Source organism: Thyridium curvatum, assembly GCF_004353045.1.
Source record: "Thyridium curvatum strain D216 chromosome Unknown NODE_9_length_649264_cov_80.371750, whole genome shotgun sequence".
Taxonomy (NCBI): domain Eukaryota; kingdom Fungi; phylum Ascomycota; class Sordariomycetes; order Thyridiales; family Thyridiaceae; genus Thyridium; species Thyridium curvatum.
Window position 1 is genome coordinate 41,033 of NW_022156764.1, and position 15,459 is coordinate 56,491.

General features: G+C 55.6%; 4 protein-coding genes across 4 annotated transcripts; 1 reads left to right on the forward strand and 3 right to left on the reverse strand.

Annotated features, from left to right (window-relative positions):
• Positions 1–1,345: 1,345 nt before the first annotated feature.
• On the reverse strand, positions 1,346–3,124 carry E0L32_002201 (uncharacterized protein; the record flags this gene model as incomplete). The annotated part of the gene is made up of 1 exon (XM_031136365.1): positions 1,346–3,124. The coding sequence occupies one exon, from the start codon at positions 3,122–3,124 to the stop codon at positions 1,346–1,348; it is 1,779 nt and encodes a 592-aa protein (XP_030988416.1).
• A 1,342-nt stretch (positions 3,125–4,466) lies between these two features.
• Positions 4,467–5,518, forward strand: E0L32_002202 (uncharacterized protein; the record flags this gene model as incomplete). The annotated part of the gene is made up of 2 exons (XM_031136366.1): positions 4,467–4,494; positions 4,542–5,518. The coding sequence occupies 2 exons, from the start codon at positions 4,467–4,469 to the stop codon at positions 5,516–5,518; spliced, it is 1,005 nt and encodes a 334-aa protein (XP_030988417.1).
• Positions 5,519–5,857: 339 nt separating this feature from the next.
• Positions 5,858–10,776, reverse strand: E0L32_002203 (uncharacterized protein; the record flags this gene model as incomplete). Its single annotated transcript, XM_031136367.1, has 4 exons — positions 5,858–6,372; positions 6,426–8,510; positions 9,161–9,236; positions 9,301–10,776. The coding sequence occupies 4 exons, from the start codon at positions 10,774–10,776 to the stop codon at positions 5,858–5,860; spliced, it is 4,152 nt and encodes a 1,383-aa protein (XP_030988418.1).
• Positions 10,777–13,592: 2,816 nt separating this feature from the next.
• On the reverse strand, positions 13,593–15,225 carry E0L32_002204 (uncharacterized protein; the record flags this gene model as incomplete). The annotated part of the gene is made up of 2 exons (XM_031136368.1): positions 13,593–14,843; positions 15,160–15,225. 2 exons carry the CDS (start codon positions 15,223–15,225, stop codon positions 13,593–13,595), a joined length of 1,317 nt encoding a protein of 438 aa, XP_030988419.1.
• Between the last annotated feature and the right edge of the window lie 234 nt (positions 15,226–15,459).

Below are 15,459 nucleotides of genomic sequence, written 5' to 3' on the forward strand. Positions count from 1 at the left end.
CGAATTTCTCTCTCTCTCTCTCCCGTCTCGAGCGATCTGGTTCGTTTCGTTCGGGGTGCGGGCAGGTCGAGGCGAGCCGAAGAGGTTAAAAATAACAAGATTGGAAGAGGTGAAATAGGGAACGGCGAAACACAAGACGAGTGATCGACCGGGGGGTACTGGGAGCACGGATACTGCTTTGCCTAAGCCGCCTTATTTTACCTCTTTCACAATGCAAGCATGCACACAGGCGGTGCAGGCAGACAATGCGATGTGCTGCTGGGAGGAGAGAGGTGAGAGCTGCCGGTTGACTGATTAGGAGGCAAGGAGGAGCCAAGACTTTCACTCGTTGAAACCCGGAGGAGGGAAAAAAAAGGGAGATTTGCTTCTTTCCGTCTGGAGAGAGACACGCCTAGCTCGTCTGGACCTAGGTAGTGCTTGTTTCTGGCTGGTGCTGCTGCCTCGTGGTGGTGGTGATTGTGGAGAAGAGTACAAGTAGAGAAGCACTTGTTTCGCTTCAGTGTGTGTGAGCGTGTTTCTTCCTCCCCTGCAGCCAAAAACCCGCAATGGGAAATGTCCCATCCAGAAATTCGGGCAGCACCGACCCTCCATTACCCCCCAAAAAAGAACATGCCAACCCCTGAACTCGGCAGCGTCAAATTTGGCAAGCAAACCAAACCAAACTTGGGCTTTGACACCTCCAGCTCTTTCGCTCCAGGCGGTGAGGAAGAAAATGCCCGCCCCTAAAATGCCCATCTTAGCGGGGTGTCCCAGCGCCCTCCACCGGAGCCAATAGCGGCCTTGGAACACGTCCAGAAATCCAGGGGTAATTTGAAAGTGCCCGCACGCCCGGTTTTTAGAGTGTCTTGTTCCTGATTAGTGCCGAAGTGGTTTTGCTCGGATCCTGCAAGGCACCAAATCTCTTGTCCAAATTGAGACAGTGGCCCGTGGCTCGATGACAGAAGGACAGAGTCGACTGGTCTCGAGGCAGACCATCATCACATGCAGTCACCAACATTCAGCATGCAAGCTAAGCCACTTTATCTCATATACCATGAGTGGATACTTGACCATCTCAAGGCCACGACTGCTTCTACAAGTAATGGCTATAGTGTGTTTGACCAGTCATATCTCTACCCCAAGCAATCGCTAGCTGTTGCAACGTGCATGACTCCTTCCAGGTTGTCCACCGGACCAGTCTTGCCACCCGCTATCCGCCGCCATGGATTCCCATCCAGTACGATGCCCGTACAATGCCCCTTAACGCCGCGTTCCCCATCACAAACAGCTTGTAAAAACCCATGACCCGATGACACCGACGCTGAGCCTCTCGAGGAATACAAACAAGAAGAGGACAAACATCAATCTAGCTCCTGTACTCGAGGACAAACCTCCTCTCCACCAGCTGCAGCGTTCCCGTCGTCTCTTCCCCTTCAAACCGCAGACTGACCTTGCCCGTGTCCTTATCCGTACCCATGACCTCCGCCTTGTAGAACGTCGTGCTGTCCGGGTACAGAGCCAGCACCGTTTTGCCCTTGTCGAGGTCCGTCAGTTCCTGGCCCACCGGTGGGATGGGAATCATGCTACTCGCACTCGTCCGGTACTCCTGCCTCTGCTCCGTCGGTATGTCCGGGTCCTCGTCCTTGACCTTGTACCGTCGGGACTTGCCCTCGCCCAGCACTTGCTGCACCTTGCCCAGGAACCAGTCGTAGTTGTCCGCGTTGGCCGGTTTGGCCTTGAACGCCACATCCTGGCCCTTGACAAAGTTCATGCGCGAGCGCTGCGCCGCGCTACCGGGCACCTGGGGCTCGACGCTGTCCGCCTTGGCCGGCGTGTCGCGATCCCCGCCGCGGGGGGGCACGCTGTCCCGGTTCCCTGACCGGTCGCTCGACGGACCGCCGCCGCCGCCGCCGCCGCTCCCGCCGAGCTTGCGAGTGTGTCCGCCGATGGGGGACGGCACAGGCGAGTCGCCCGCGCCGTCGAAGTCGTACAGCGATGAGGGGTCCTTGTCCTTTTCCTTTTCGCCCTTCTCGCCACGCTCGCGCGTACCCGCCCTGCTCGCGCTCCTCCCACCAGAGCCCGAGAGCAGGGCGCTGCCTGAGCGCGAGCTGCCGAGCGTGCCTCTCGACTCGGCCTCCTTTTGCTCCTTGGCCTTTTGCAGCGCAGACAATATTTGCACCCGCTCAATCGTCTGCTTTAGACTGTCCAGGAGTGTCTCGTTGGCCTTGAGGCCCCCCCTGATCTGGGTCTCGTACTTCTTCTCCTCTTCCTCGGCGTCCATGGTGTCCTTGTTCTTGGCCATGTACTCGTCCTGCGCGACGAGGGAGCGCAGATTGTCATTGTTCGCGTTGCACTCATCGACAACGGTGCGGACTCCTTCTTGTATGTTCTGCCACAAGGCCTGTTCCTCCGTCAGGCCGCTGTTGCGATTAGGCCCTCGCTGACTTCGTCCGCGTTGCGACATGTTGGTCGAGGGAGCAACTGCCTTTTCTTTGACTTTCCCTTTTCCTTTCCCTTTATCCTTCCCAGTAGATGGCAACTGTGGTGGGATGTCGTCGTCGTCGTCGTCGTCGTCGTCGTCGTCGTTGTCCTCGGACGCTTCTTCGGTGTCTAATGGAGGTCCGCCAAGTGCCTGGTCCTCGTCCGCTGCGGATTCTTCCTCGGCCGGAGGCTGTGCTGGCGTCACCGAAGCCGAGGCTGGAGCCGAGGTGGGTGCAGAAGCAGCTGCAGGGGCTGCTTCCGGTTCTGGTTCGTAGAGGGTCGGAGACGGCTCTGCTGCGCCCTTTTGCCGGCGGGGGTTGCTCGTTACTGAAGATCGGATGGGCGAGGGGCCGGGACTGTCGTTGCCACGCGTTGTGGCGCGTGTCTTGTCGGTGCTGCTGTTATTGCGCCGGTGCTGCGAGTGTTGGTTCCGGGCCTGTTGGCTCTGGCTGCCGCCGTGGCTACGGCTATGCTTATGTCCAGAGGAAGCGGACCTGCCCCGGGGCGGAGAGGACGCGCCGGGCGCTGGGGTGACGTCGGCACTTCTGTCGCTGCTAGAGACCGAGTCCCTCGAATCGGTGCGTCGTGACCCAACTTTGTGCCAGTAGGAGCCGAAGTCGCTCTTAAGATGCTTCAATTGCTTGTCGGTCGCCTTGTCAGCCATGGTCTTGGGCCCAGGAAAGGCTGGACGAGGAGAAAGAAGAGAAGAGGAAAAGGGACGGTGCGTGCACAGGAATGCCCGGGTCCATAGCTCTAAAAAGGGCGGATTCCACCAGCCGATCTGGGGCGGCGGGGCCAACGACGGAGGGACGGGCAAGCTGTAGCTGCAACAGCTGGAGCTGGCTGCTGGTAATGAAATGCAGGCAAGAATGCGAGCGAAGCGATAGCGTGCCTAGCGTCGCAGACCCAAGCTGGGATGTACCAGGCGACTCTAACGAGGAAGCGAGCGGATGTGCGGGGGGGAGAGGTGATCGATCAATGTGTAAGTGTGTAAAGTAAAGTACGCGTGTGAATGATTCAAGTGATGGATGACTTGATTCCGTGTGTGGATTGGATCGTCCAAAAAGCGAAGAAGCAGAAGCCAAAAATCCTGAATGGGCGATAGAATTGGGATTGACAGATGGATGACTTACGAGGGAGAGAGAAAAGCGAGATCGAGAGAGCAAAATTGATGAGCGCAGCCAGTCTTTCTCTTTCCCAAAGGTTTGGCGAAAGGAAGCGACTTTTGATTCAGAGCAGAGCAAGCGTGAAGGTTGGAAAGGGAAAGCGCCCTCCAAGGTTGACTGCCTGCTGGTGCGGAGGGATTTGATCTCTAATCTGGGAAGGTGGGGGAAAGCCCAAGCGAGGAAAGCGATGCCGGCGGTGGTGGTGATGTCAACAACGAAAGAGAGGAATGAGGTAGAACCAGGTTCAGTCAAGGCGCGCGAGATCCAAACACAGATAGGTGGTTCTTTAGTACTCCGTAGGTAGGTAGGCAGGTAAATAAACTGAGTACTTATGTGGCCACGGAAGGGGCGGGGAATCAGTCCGCGCGCGCGCGAGCGAGCGAGCGCATATTATGGGCAGCTCTAACATGAAGGTTCTCAGTTCTGAGTTCGCTTTTTCCCTGGGTCCGATGGGGTAGAAGAGAGAGAAACAAAAAAAAGGCCCAAGTTCTCTGGCCGACCAAAGGATTTGAAGCAGATGGCAACCAATAGGTCTGGTACGGCCTGGTACAGGGAGGATATGACTTGCCACTACGGGAGTGCATAATCGGGCCACGGCGGTTGCTAATTGGCTCTTTCTCTCGTCCATCCAACCATCCTCAAGTGGATGTGGTGGATGTTTGGAACCACGCCCAGCCACGCCCTCCGGGCCAGAAGGGGAAGAGAACTTTTGAATTTGGCCAGGTTTCACGTATATGTATCTAGATAATGCACTCAAACCTTTCTCTTTTCGACTAGTACCTCTCATACTCCTGTCCGTTCAATCTCTCCAATCATCCTGACCTACAAGGAGTTGTCGACATGGCCAGCTTCCTCTCTCGCTCGCCCGGTTCCCTTCCACCACATGTCTCGCAATTTTTGACTTTCTCCCTCCAGAGTCTCTGGTCGCCGTAGCGTTGACTTGCAAGGCGGCTTTCCAGGAGTCCTTCCCGGCCGCGAGGAGCCGTCTTGACCACCAAAGCCGAGAAGCCCTTCTACTTCTCCTAGAAATGAACCTAGCCCGCGACCTGTTCTTCTGCCACGCCTGCACGAAGCTCCATGGGTTCAAGCCGTTGCTCATATCCCCCGGTCCTTCGGGACAGACTGTGCGGGAGCCCCAATGCGGACACAGACTCGTCAAGTTCAGACCCGAAAATCTGTGTATCGGATTTCATCATGTCCGTCTGGCCAGGAATGCACGTCTATTTGGACTCGGGAATGGACTACTGTTGAGCCAACTCGAAGCTGTCCTCAAGTCAGGGACCGGTTCCACGTCACACCCGGCTGGCTGGAGAGTCAGCTCTTTGGCCAAGATTGTGCAAGGCGAATTGTTTCTGAGAGTCGCACATGAACTTTATCAACATGACAAACGACACCGTATACGTATGGCTCTCAAGAAGGGATTCCAACACTACATCTGTCACCACATGACCACCCATCAATATCTCGCCCACCCCGCGGAGCGGGGGGCTGAGCTACCGACCAAGCTCACCCTTATAACCCAGGATTCATGTTTTCTCGGGGATCCTGTTTATGCGGAGCTTCTGCACAACGAGCCTGGGTCTTGTGAGATCTGCCTGACGGACTACATCACTACTGTCAAACTACGCACGCCAGACACCCGCGCATCCGACGAGGAGATATTGCATGTCACTATCGTGTCTTACCACCAGATTGGCGACGGTCATTCTCCTTTAGATTGGAAATGGCAGACATTTTCTACACCACCTTCATGCCTGCGTCCACACGACATCAGGCGCATCCACCAACGCGACTCTTGTGTGTGGCCAGGCATAGTCAGGAGGCTGTGGGCCATGGACGAGCTGGGGCCCACGATCTCCTTGAGTCCAGACAACCAGAAGTGGATAGATTAAGGGGTATTGAATAATGTACATCACTGTACCAGGGGATATCAATATGTCTCGATATAGCAATTGTCAGGCTGCTTCAGCAGCAGAGTTGGCGGGAGTACTTGACTTGCCTATCATATACATCGTTTCGAGGTAGGATAGCTCTTGTGAGTTCGGTGGATTAGCTATCTATCCGGCCTCTAGATTTCAGGTAGTGGGATACTGTGCTTGTGTGCGCTAGAGGAAGGATACGCATTGTTATCATTGAATTGTCTTCTGATGAACTTCTGTCAACTACCTGTGGATCGCATGACAAAGCCATGAGCTTGCAATCAAGTTGTATTTCTAATGCTGAATTTAGCTTTACGCGAGGTTGATCCACTGTAAGTCTCTAGTAAATGAATCATCGCGGATGGTAGTCAGTCCGATCCGTTCCCAGCAGTCTCCTTGCCGCTTGACCACAAGGACAACCCATTCGACCGGCGCATTAGCAGGCGGACGTCGATGGCCCCGCCCGACGGCAACCAGCCTGTACATATCGGGGTCGTCGAGTGAATGTTCGATCAAGGACCGTGAGTCTAACAGGGCTGCCGTTCCGCGGGAGCCCTCGGAAGAGTGGATCTTTACACAGGGAACACCATACCTGTTATCATATTCCCTGGCCACGAAGCTGTTTCCCGACTCCAGCCGCACTTTCGCAACATATGTGAAGATTGTCAACACAAGAGAATCCCTCGGTGTGCTGGGCCTATTAGGGACCTGGCCGGCCCGGTCTTCGACCTCCAAAAGCCAGCATACAAGTCGGCCATCATTGTTGGTGCTGCTGAATCTGAATGATCGAGTCATTTTCAAGGAGCCGCTTTTAGGCAGAAATGTCACTAACCGCAGTTTCATTAGCTTGGAAGGAGAGAGATGGAGAGGAAGCACATACCTGGCCAGAAAACCCAGCGGTGGTCGTGGCTGTGATGTGATGAAGCTGAAGGACCAACCAGCGGTTCACTCATTGGATCCCTATCCACAAGGTATTCGACAGGGCCGTCCCAGCCAGCCCACGCCCAACTGGGAAATTGCGAATATCGCCTTATGACCGCGCCGTTGGTTGCCGAGATACGTCTTCGGACGAGGGAAACATCCAAGTTAGAGGTCCATAGTAGAGCCATTTCAAATTGGGCCTCTAACAGGCCGTGGAATTCTGCATCTAGCCCTAGCTGGCTCTCCGCGCCAAACTTGCTCAGGATGCCTATGAACGCCTGGACGGTGTCGCTGTGGTGCGTCAGACGACGCCTCGTATATTCGCGAACGAATGATGCGTATTCCCTGAAGTCAACGGCGGACGGTGGCGGAGGTGCAAAATCGAAAGGGTTAAGTACATATTGGTTCTCAGTGCCCTGATCATCTCGTGATGGCGGGCAGATAATTTTCGCTTCGGACCGTAGGCCATAAGTCGGACCCTTAATCCACATATCGTGCCAAGGCGATGCGCATTGGTAGGCGGTGAGGGTGTCCCTTGTTTCCAGCACGTAACTTTCTCTGTATTCGCTGAAACGGCCCTTCACGAAGCCTTTGTAGAAGTGGACCGGCGGCAGTTCATGTTGTCGAGAGTTGTGTTGACATGAATAAAAGACCTCGCCCGGGGAGAAGAACAAACAGCAAGCAGAGAGCAGGTCTTCTTGAAAAGTCCAAGCGCGAGTGTTCCAGGGCAGTGACGACAATATGGATTTCAGATCTCGGGTGGCCAATGCTAGTTTCAGTACGCCATGGTTTGTTGGGATATCATGCGCTGACTCTGGAATTCTTGTGCCCTTGCGGAGACCAGGAAGTGGACTCTCGGCATTATCTCCTCCAGCCGCCACCACTGTGAAGGAAGCCCCCTCGTAGACATGATGCATCTTCTTGACTAAGACTTCCTGGTCAAGCGCGTCGTCTTGTCGAATACACAGCATATCAGCCCATACATATCTCCAATCCAGAGATCTGACTAGGTCAATGGCATCACGAATAGTGACTGGGAGTTGATCAAGGCGTAAGCGTCGAACTTGGGGCGTGTTTTTCCGATTGCCGAGTCGACCAAGGCGTAGGCGGCGAAATCTGGGAGTGTTGTTCAAACTGCCGATTTCTGCAAAGAAACTATTCCACCACCCGGTGGGGTTGACAGCCTTGCGTCTTGCTGCAGAGTCCCCCCATACATATGAGAGGGCAATGTAATCTATGAGCTGAGTCGGCTCTATAAGACAGGAGTTGACTACGTCGATGACACGAAATTTTCCAGTTGCCCGCAGTTCTGACTGGGACGCGGCTCTGTCCTTGTAATGCCCGTGGCGTTGGCAACACTCGCGGATCCAAGCTTGGATGAGAGGGATATTGACCACTTCTGGGATTAGGCGTCTCTGCAGGGTTTGAGTCCTATCTGTCCCCGGATCACTGGGAAACGTGCTGAACTCTCCGGTGGGCACCCTGTCCAAACTGCAGAGAGTATAGATAGGGCTGGACCTATAACTGCGCAGGCGTTCGTCTGGTATCCAGTCCGTTCCCAGGACTGGTCTGAATCGGAAAAGCCTTGATTGTAGGAGCTGTATGTTGCCCAAGCCAAGGGAACACTTTCTCACCTCGTATGGCGTAGCAGCGTGCGCCCAAAAATTGGTCTTGATACAAAAGTTGATGTGTGTACAGCTGTTGAAGTCTACCTTATCAGCAGCCCATTGTCTCCAATACGTATTGACAGCCTTTAAAACGAGGCTGCAGAGTGGGCATGTCTTGTTCTGGGCGATAGAAGACAAAGTGCCGAGCTTAAAGGATTTGAAATCAGGCTGAAACAGGATACGGAAATCCACCTTGGAGCATTGGGAACAGAGAGTATTGACTCGTCTTGGGTCGGTTTTTGGCGAGCTGTCCGTCGTCATGGTTACGGGATCTTGTAGACGATATCGCAGATCTATGGTGTATACAATGAAGCTTGATGTTGTCGGGTGCCCGAAGTGAGGAGGAGTCTGGAGATCATCGAACACCGGTATCCAGACTGGAATGGGTTATTTCCCCCCAATGACAAGGAAAATCCAAGAAAGCCAATCTGCCTTACTGACATAAGGAAACTTTGTGGAGCCCGGCTACGGACTGTCATTTGCTGGTTTCCGTACAGCTGAAGATATCCATTGTCCTGACCAATCCCTCGGCAGCTGCACCGCCACCTCATCTGCAGTACTGTGAATGGCAAAGTGATTTGTTTCATGGGTATTCAAAATGCCTTCGAGATGCAGATCTAAGGCGAGGTTCTGATCTTGTTGATGATAGCTGCACAAATTGCAAGCCCCTACTCTTGCCAGCATACACCCTGAACCTGCACTGGCAACAACAGCAGTGGCTTTATCTGTCTATCATCCACCCAGTTGCGCTTCAGAGCATGGAAGCTCGAGCAGAGCGAAGAGGTTGATGTGTGCATTCCCTTGAGTGCAACTCGGACAATATCCGATCCTAGTTCAAGTACGGAAGTCCGGTTGACCTTTATGCTTCTCCCAAATGAAATCGAGGGCCGAAACAGGTAGTTTTCCCACGTGAATGTCTCATTCTTCCAGACCTCTTCTTATCTGAACTTCCGTTCCAGGATTTCCAATAAACTCTACAAGGCTGCTTTTCCTCGAGACTCAAAAGGAAGGATGAGCACAAACAAACCTGCGGCGATGAATAGGGCACCACTCGCATAAACAGGCGAAGAGGTCGACAAATCCGCAAACATGGCCACAATCGGCTGATGACAGCAGGTCCTGATTAGCTTCCATTCTGCCATTTATAGATATACTAGATTGACTTACCGCCATGATACCAAACACGCGATTGCAGGTCGCCGTCAGGGCATTGCCAGTGCCTCTTTGCGGCGTAGGGAACAACTCCGGCGTAAAACCATACAACACAGCGTACATGATATTGCTGGTAAAGTTGAAAGCGCAGTTCCAACCCAGCAGCGCATTGGAGGTTTTTGCCGTCGTCGAACCATACAAAAACACGCCCGTGATGACAGTCGAAAGCGACAGCGTGCCCTTCCTACCCAGGCGAGGCAGCTCCACCAAGAACCCTCCCAGCAACGCACCAGGCACGCCGAGAACGGCTATGATGAGGGAGTTCCGGTATGTGATATACGTCGAGCCGTCACCAAAGCTAACGCCGCGGCTCGCCTGGATATATGGGATGAAGGCGTTGTATAGGGGATACGCAAGGCCGATGAGCGCCCAGACAGCCATGATCATGCCCGTCGAGAGGGCCAGACGGCCCGTAGCGAAGAGCGCCTTGACGCGATCGAACTTGAGGTCCTCTAGATGCCGCTTGATAGCGTCGGTGGCGTTGCTGCCCTCAAACACGTAGCCATCCGGCTCGCAGGCCCTGAGATCCTCTATCGTGAGCGTTGTCGTCTTGTTGTTCAGCTTGGCGACCTTGTGCACGACCTCGACGGCCTTCTCGTCCAGGCCCTTGCCGACCAGGTACTTGGGCGACTCGTAGATCTTGAAGAGCACGAAGCGGATGAAGAACATGACGAGCGTCAGGCCGCCCATGGCAATCAGGAAGTAGCGCCAGCCCATGTTCTCGCCTTTGGTGCAGTTCTTGTCGGTCTGCTGGCAGGTCAGGTTGCCGAGCAGGGGCCAGGCGACCAGGGTGGCGATGACCTGCGCCAAGGACCAGTCGAGGGACAAGATGGTGAGTAGGAACTGGTGCGATTGCGGTAGGAACTCGAGAAATATGGCAGAGTCGACGGGGAGGTTGCCCCCAACGCCAAAGGACCAGAAGGCGTCGAACACGCCTATCGCCGCAAAGCTGGGCGAACCGGCCGCCACGAGGCCCCAGAGGGCGGTGAGGCCGAGGGTCAGGTTGAAGGCCCACCTACGGCCGAAGATGTCGCAGCCGAAGCCCCAGAAGATGGCGCCGGCGAGCAGGCCGATGTTCTGCGACAGGGTGAGGAGCGGCAGGCGGGTCGGGCGGAACTCATTGCCGACCGGAGTCAGGATGAGGGACGTGACGATGGGCCACAGATTGTCGCTGGCCCAGCCGAAGCCGACGACGATGAAGAGCTGCCACTGGTACCAGCCCATGCCCATCTCCTGGATGGCGCGGTTGAGGACGCGCGCTTTAGCCTCGTAGACCGGGTCGATCTGCCCCTTGGGGATGATGGCGATGTCGTCGTAGCCGACGGCGACCGAGTCTCCGAGGCGCGCCTCGTCTGCGGCGCCTTTGCCGTCGCCGGCGCCGCTGGCGTCCTGCGGCAAGGCCGTCTTTTCATGCTCCGGTGATTCGGCCATGACGGATCGGCAGGCTAAAGTACGGGGAATCTCGGTGGATCAAGATTGCAGGAAAGATTTGGGGGCCGAACAAGCAACTGCGAAGTGAGATCCTTTTAGTGGGCAGGTAGCACGCAGAGCAGATTAACCGTTCGCGAATCTCTGGCTGCTTGGTCGTACCACTAAAATGCGATGTCACTGCACTCCGAACCAAGGTTCACAGGGTCATCGAGTCCAGAAAGAAGAAGAAGAAGACATGCTGACTGAGCAGGTACATCGATATAAATGCAGATCTCCCGCGCAGTGCGCAACGAGACATCCAGGACCTACTGGCCCGCAAACAGGGCAACCCAGGACAGAAAAAGGAAGATGTCATCTGGAGTGGGTTCATGAGCTTGTGTGCGTGGGGGGTTCTTCACGCTAACATGCATCTGTGCCAGCTTTTGTTCCCAGATGGGATCAGATCTGCGAGCTGAGGGGAAAACAAGAGGACAAGCTACCGAGCACGCGGAAACGGCTGGCTCTGGTGCCATCCCCTCCAGAGTTGTATCCAACGTGCGGTAGAAAATACTGAACGGGCGGTGTTATGGGAGCATCTTCGCGGTCAAGTCACTTTGTGACTTCGGTACTCTGGTACTGCTACGGCGAGTTCTTGGTGTGGTTCCACTCTACCGCAGATGACGCCATCCCGGCGTGTGCTAAGAGGCTTATGGAGCAGGGAAAGCAGCCGGCGCCGGGATTCGAGCATTGGTAAGGCCGAAGCCTGTCCCATCCAGGTTGGTAAAGCGAGCAATAGGGTTGGAGCACGCCACCAGCTGCCTCTTCAGTCGATTGGAGCTGGGACAGGTGCATCAATTGCTGCCCACTGCGAGTGAAGTCACATTGAATGCACTGCATTTATCTGCCGGGACATGTTGTCTTGCTCCGCGCGCCAACACCGTCAGTCACCGTCACTCTGCCGATGCCCCTGGCGCGACATTCCGGACGAGACAATGGGCATACCGACCGCCGTCCCACTCGGCGTTGTCTTTCTTAGGCCCGGCAAAAGCGCCGACGTCATGTTTCAGGAATCGGCGGTGACAAAGCCAGAAACTCAAGACATGTCTGTTTCGTGTGTGACTGCCACTGCCAGCATCAAGATCTGCGTACAGCATGTGAAGAAACGTTTAGCAATTCTCACGCAAAGACATCTCCGTATCGGTTTTATATGTTTATTAGAGTGCAGGCGACCCAGAGGTCGGCGCGTGCGCAATCCGGATGTGGATCATCGCGCCCTGCGGCTCCTGAGGAATGTCCTCGAGAGCGCGTTGTGGTTTTTGATTCTCCCTTGTGGGCAGAAACCACGACAGGCCAAAGATACTAAAGACTACAAATAGTTGCACACTGGTTTGACCGAGAAAGCAAACAAGAACAGAACGCGCTGTGTGACAGCCCCAGGCCAGCACACCCAGACCTTGTCCCCCGGGCGATGGGAGGAGGATACTGTACTGCCCGAGACTGTGATGCAAGACAATCTTTCTTTTTCCGTATCCATCTCGTGTCTAATGGGTATACTTTTCTGGCGCCGATGACCGTTTGGAAATGAGACCCGGAAAAGCCCCGAACAGCCAGGGGGTGCAAAGGCGAGGACCCCCCTCCTGGACATTATGCTGAGAGGGCTGGTTCGTAATGTTGCTCCGATGTGGGATGAACAAAGCAATTCAAACAAGAGAATGAATGACAGTCGTCGACGAGCACGAGCGGCGCTCAGCTATGACGATGCACGTAGTGCAGGCGTTGACGACGATACGAATGTATTCTCGATCCTGGATCGGAACCCATGGACCGGTGAATGACATGCCGCAACTGTGATAGGGGAAGCCGAGGAAGCTCGTATTGGGAAAAGCGAAGACATGCTGGTGTACCGCATCCCGAAGATCAACACGAGGACACCGGCACGACAGTGTCTAGAAGAAGGAGGCGATCCGAGGAGGCGCAGAGAGCCAGCTATCGAAGGGGCTTCAAGCACCGAGCTGGGGAGGGGACTTGAAAGTGTCGAAACGCAATGTACCAAAGCAAATATGCAGCAGTATAATTCTAAAGATAAACTGCACATATGCCCGGGTACATGCCCGACCCTGTCGGGAGGGACACGTTGACAACTGCGGGGGGCAGAGAAACAAGCCCCAAGGAAAAAGGACCTTTCCGAGACGGTGTCAGGTGTCAAGAAAACTGTGCCTGTTCCAGATTGATTGTGGCGTCCTGGTGGTGGAGGCGCAGCCATGCTTGTCAGAGCCGTCGAGGGCCAGTCGGTGGCAGCCTTTCCCTCTGACCCCTCAGCCCGCGTGGTCGATGATATAACGGCCGATGTGGCTATCCGATGAGGGGGGACCTAAAGAAAGAAAGAAGAGAATGGATGTGCAGGAAAAGGAAGGGATAGAAAACAGTGATGGAAATTCGGTGAACAATAACACACCCGACAGGCCGAAGTGAACTCGAGACCTGCTGATCCAGCCGAGCAGGCCATCGACGCCGCCATTGCAAAGAGAAACACACACAGCACACTCAGTTGACCAATGCAAACAACGTCCCCAGGCCGGGTTTGACACTGTCCGTCCAACCAGGCCTGGCCCAACAGGTACCTCTGTCGTGGCACCGATGGAGGGGGCAACACACACGCCGGAGCAGCACACAGCACGGCCGCCTGCAAGTCATTCGCAGGCTGCCAGAGGCAATGCCACCTCCCCACGAAAACGAGGGTCGGGGCGTAAACCTGCCCAGGACCCCACGACACGAGCACACCCTCAGGACTCACCATCCATCGAAGCCAGAGCTGTAAGGTGAGAGGAGGCGGCCCGTTAGTGACGGGTGGCAACAGCAGCGTGCTGTCCTTGCGTCGCCGATCCACCTCCGCCGCCAACGGTGCTGTTGGCGTTACTGTCCGCAACGCTAGAGGCAGCCGCATCTGCATCTGCCTCATAGCTCGGTGGCTCTGTCGTGGCAGAAGACACCGCAGTAGCAGCAGCCGCAGCGTGGTGGCCGTGCGTCGTCGTGGACCCGTCGCTCGGGCCGTAGACGCCTTGGCCGTATCCGTGGTGGGAGCTTGTGTGGGGTGTGTAGCGGGAGTTGCTGCCGATGGTGCTGCCTGCTCTCGAGTAGTCGGCAGAGCTGCGGCGCAAGGCCGACGACGAAGAACCCGCGTCGCTGCCGTAGGTGTAAGAAGTGAGGTCGACGCCGGAGCCCTGGCTGCCGATGCTGCGCTGGTGCTCGCTAAAGATGGCGTCGCTCAGGGTCGAGAGGCCCGAGTATCCGACGGCGCCGCCTGGTTCCCTCTGTGGTGGCTTGTGATAAGGCAGCACCGATGTGGTGCTTCCGGTTGCTGTGTATGGTGCCAAAGGCACGCCGTCATATGTGGTAGCTGCTGTCTCCGTTGTGACGGTGCTGACAGGCGACGCAGCGATAGAGGACGTGGATGAGATGGACGACTTGCTATATAGACTAGGAAGACCATCCGTACGATAAGCCGGCCCGGCAGAGCTAGATACAGAGCGAGCGCTCGAATTAGGTGTGGGAAGAAGGCGCTCGTTGCCGCTCGACGGCAGATTTGCGGCGATGCTCGATACGGAGAAACTCTGCGACTCACTCGAGGCGGCTGGTCGCTGCTGTGGCATCATATTCGGCGCCGCGGTGCCATAAGTGTAGCTGGTGTCAGCAGCATCCATGTAGATGTTGCTGCTGGATGGCAATGTCGCTGGCTTCCTCGGACCCCATGATGGATAGGGCATCAGCGAGCTGGCTTCCTGCGAGTACATGCCGTAGGCATTGCAACCCAGACCTGAATAGTCCACGGTGGGTTCGTCTGTGTAATTGTTGCTCCAGACAGCCATGGACGGATAGTAGCTTTTATTGCTAGAAGCATAAGGATACTGACTGCCGCTGGCACCTCGGTAGGAAGGCATCATGTCGCCGCTGACAGGCCCGACCTCGTGAGCGGTGTACGGAGAGCTGGCCTCAGAAGCCGAAGTGCTGCGCTGGGCATGGACTCTTGCGGAGTCGAGGTTGTATCCAAAGTCGGCATCGCCACGGACACGCCATTCTTGCGAGGAGACCTGGTAAAGCAGCAAGGCGTCGGGCCCTTGGTCAGATCATTCTTGCAGCGATCGGCGGACGCACCACACTGGGCGGTCCCATTTATTAAACAAGACATCACTTACCCGTAAGAATAAGCACTGATCCACGCCAGCAATTCTGCAATTGGAGCACGGCTCTCCGGCTCCGGGATCACCGCTGCATCGGATCTTGCGCTTGCGACACCGACCACACTGAGTTTGGCGCAGACTGAGGTCAACAAGGGATCCATATATGAGGCAGGCCACGCGCGCTATGCGCCCAAGGAGAGAGAAGGGAGGAAACGTTCGGACTCACAGCAACAGGTATGCGCTTTCTCGGCTGGGCCTGGTCGGACTCGGATTGCGGGTCCGTCATTGTCATTGTGCGGGTGTCGTGGGCGGGTATGGGTCGGCGATGGTCATGGAAGGCGTAATTGTAGGGGCTACATCCATTTCTATATCGCCGGCCATCGCCAGCCATGGGGAAGGTGTGGGTGACCATTTCGTTGACCGTGAGCCCCTCGATATCTGGGGTCGAAAGGGAGCAAGCGTAATCGAAAGAAAGAGAGAGAGCTCGTAGTTTGGTTTGCTAGCTGAACTAGACAAGGCGAGACAA